We start from the raw sequence: 3,782 nt of genomic DNA on the forward strand, positions 1-3,782 counted from the left end.
GCCTTTGGTTGGTCTTTGGCCTCGAGGTAGTGTTATATTTATATGCTATGTTTGTCACAATTTTTTGGTGTTATTTTCATCTAGTGATAACGTGTGTTTTGGGTGTAGGTGGTCAGGTCACATCCCGACCTCAAGCGAGAAAGGACCTCGAGTTGCACATTGGAGGCTCAGGAGATCTCTTACATGTTGGGAATATGAGTATTTCGTAAATCAAAATAGTTAACGTCGATGCTAGCTTGGCAACCTGTACATTTAATGATGATGTTTCATAACTGTTTCTATTCACAGTTCACTTGGATGCCGTATAGCTCTCATGATGTAGTTCAGGTGGTGCATCCAGAGAAACTGGAGCCTTGGCATACAGCGTTGTGGATGTTTGTGACAGCATTGATCTATTTTGCTGTCATAGAGTGGCATCAGGTAGATCGGATTTTTCTACAGTTTGGGGGAGTACAGCCTTGACCACGAGCCGCACTCGATATTGATTTCTTGATGGCGAAGGATGGCAGAGGTGGTGATCGGTGGTTCCCACACACCTTGCAGTTTTGGTACCTCCATTGGATCGGACTGACAGGGCGAGTCGTGTCATTCGGTTTGATATTGTTCCAAACCCAGGCCCGTCCCACTACCCGGCATTGTCGTCTGCACACCTAATACCCATCACGGCAACTCATTGTATGACTCATCCCAATCTCCATAAATCTGTGCCACGGTCTTCTGCTAAGCCAACCAAACCCTCCTGTAAGTCGGTCTAAAACCAAAATGTGCCTCTGTCGCATTCAGCAGTACTTTGATACACATGGCAGCATCAGCTCTAATCATAGGCAGTATAGCCTCATCCATGGTAGTCCGGATCTTGGTGGTCCTGGGGCGCCCCTCAGACGCATGTCTCTTGGCCGGATTAGGTATGACGGTTGGACCATCATACGGTGGCCAAAACCCCTCCGGAATTGGAGGTGTGAATACCATGCGATAAACATCAAACACGGAGCTAAGGCGATATACCTCGTGGACATAGGTGGACCAGGTCAGGCGTGCATATGCACAACAAGCTAAGGCATGACGACATGGATAATGAAGTGCCTGGAAATAGTCGCAATCACATGTCTGGTCGGTGAGGGATACTCTGTATGTGCCTAGTGAAAAACTCCCTGTCGGAGTGGTCTCAGCCACAGTAAACTCTGAGTTGTCCCTGTCGTACACAGTCATGGTGAAACACCATGAGGTCTTCAGATTTGCCTTGATCTCCTTAATCAAATGCTGACTAAACTGCTGTTCGGTTCCTAACTGTGCCTTGGCCTCTCTTCTTTTCTGAACGAATAGCTCGGCCAATCTCCCATAAGTGGCCTTCACCAACGCACAGATTGGAAGGTTCCTCACACCCTTTAGTATCGAGTTCACACACTCAGATATATTCGTAGTCATGTGCCCGAATCTCCGACCTTCGTCCCAATGATGAGTCCAATGTGCATAGTCAATTCGATTAGCCCAGTCGCACATAGTAAGATCTTTGGCATGGAGAATGTCAAACCAGTAGTGAAACTCGGCCTCAGTCTTGGCATAAGCAGCATTTATTAATAACCTCTGTGCATCCTTGCCCTTGAAATTCAGCGTGAAATTTGCCACCACGTGACGGATGGAAAAAGCCCTATATATAGTAGGTGGAAGCTAGCCACCATCAGGAGCTTCCAATGCAGCCTTTATCCCGTTGTGCCTATCTGATATGATGAGTATACCCGGCTAAGGTGTCACATGTTGCCGCATGTGAGATAGAAAGAATGACCACAACTCTGCATTCTCACCCTCCACAAGTGCAAATGCAATAGGAATGATGTTGGAGTTGCCGTGCTGCGCAATCGCGACCAACAATGTACCACCGTATTTGCCATATAGATGAGTACCGTCCACACTGACCAACGGCTTGCAATGATAAAATGCCTCAATACACAGTGGGAATGTCCAAAAAAGCCGATGAAAATAACCTGCAGAGTCATCCACCTGCCCACCAACCCGCATAGGACTCGTCTTCAATACCGCTATAGTACCTGGCATCGTGATCTGCACACCCAATACCCATCGTGGTAAGTCATTGTATGAATCTTCTCAATCTCTGTAAATCTGAGCCACAGATCTCTGTTTAGCCAACCAAACCCTCCTGTAAGTCGGTCTAAAACCGAAATGTGCCTCTATCGCATTCAGCAGTACCTTGATACAAACGGCAGCATCAGCTCTAACCATTTGCAGTATGAATGCCGAGATCACATGATAATCAAGACTCCTGTGATCACTCAATATCGATATGGCTAGACAAGTATGAGGTCTATTGTACCGTTTTACCTCCCAAATACCTCTGCACTGGCAGAGACTGGTCCGAATCAACCACGTGCACTCGTTGCCAAATTCCTTATACTTCCCATAGTACTTGCGATAATCGGACTCCACCACTTTGTACTAAACCCCACGTCGGATGCTATAGGTCTTCATGCTTAACACGACCTCCTCTTTATCCTGAAAATGCTGACCAAACTTGAAACTCTGCTAATCCTCTAGTATCCTATGTATCTCTGGCCCCAATCTAACAGGTACGCTAGGTACCCCCTGCTGTCTCATGGCATCCAAGTTTAAAGTTGAAAAGTGCGGGGGATACTGCTGAGTACTTGAACTAAACGCTCCACCACCTTCAGCTGGATTACTCCCTGCTATGTCATCACCACTATCATCAACAATTGTCTCAGGCTCCACATCATCATCGTCATCATCATCCCACAGTACGTCGTCCACACCATCCGATGCTCCATTATGTAATGGAACCAGTGCCATATTAGTAAATCCGACAATCGTAGTATCACCTATTTCTTCGTCACGACTGCTGTTTAAATCAGTTGCGAAGGATAGGGAGGCAACTAACATTGCCTCAGGTGCAATCACAGACACAGATGAAGAGGCACCAACAGGCCTTGAACTAGAACATGTTGCCGTTGTTGGGGGTTGGGGATTCCAGTTTGAACCTCCTGAGTTGGAGACCACATCTACAAGCTTGGCCAACATCTTAGGGGTCCTGACCTCGAGAAATTGCCGACGACAATGGAATAGTACTTGCAAATCTTCGTCACTTTTTATGACGAACGAATCGTATCTCACATCATCCCGCAAGATTGAAATCGGAATTCTATAGAATAACTTCTCAACCTGTTTCACATCTTGCAACCCTAGTTTTTAGATTATAGAATTCAGGAACTTGGTGAAGCTCGTTGAAGGTTTTGGAAAAACACTAAGGGATCCTTATCAGTAAACTTAATTTCGAAATACGTTTTCTTCTTAATCGACCCTCTATAATGCAGCAATACTAAAAAATTATCCTCAGTATTCATTGTGTTTCACTATCATAAGAAATTCACGTTTAGATCATATTTATAGACGTTGCTTTCACTCTAAATCGAATTTGGGAAATTCTATTTATACATATAACTCAATACATAGTAAATCAAATTGGACTGTTTCGATTTACTATGCACAACGAACTTGCCTAATTCGAAGCACACAGATTCGAATTACTAGCTGCCAGAAATCATGGATAAATCGAATTATACTCATTCAATTTACTAAGATTCACAACATGCATGCATAAATCGAATCAGCCCACTTTGATTTGCATGAAATCCTAATAAATCAATTCAATGTCATTCGATTACTACCAACGTATATAAATCGATTAAGACTCATTCGATTTACATAAAATTCTATATTAAGAAGATTTATGTAATATTTTTTATTTAGGTGAT

At 44.1% G+C, this 3,782-nt stretch overlaps 1 protein-coding gene across 1 annotated transcript in view; it reads right to left on the reverse strand.

Annotated features, from left to right (window-relative positions):
- The window catches only part of LOC107611586, a 3,763-nt gene continuing 701 nt past the window's right edge, over positions 721–3,782 (reverse strand). The window contains exons 2-5 of the mRNA XM_016313496.1: positions 2,596–3,209; positions 2,206–2,451; positions 1,784–2,058; positions 721–1,648 (exon numbers count right to left, since the gene is read on the reverse strand). Of these exons, the coding sequence (XP_016168982.1) occupies positions 721–1,648; positions 1,784–2,058; positions 2,206–2,451; positions 2,596–3,209 (2,063 nt within the window). The remainder of the gene's footprint in view (positions 1,649–1,783; positions 2,059–2,205; positions 2,452–2,595; positions 3,210–3,782) is intronic.

This window comes from Arachis ipaensis, chromosome B08 (genome assembly GCF_000816755.2).
Source record: "Arachis ipaensis cultivar K30076 chromosome B08, Araip1.1, whole genome shotgun sequence".
NCBI classification, from domain to species: Eukaryota; Viridiplantae; Streptophyta; class Magnoliopsida; order Fabales; family Fabaceae; genus Arachis; species Arachis ipaensis.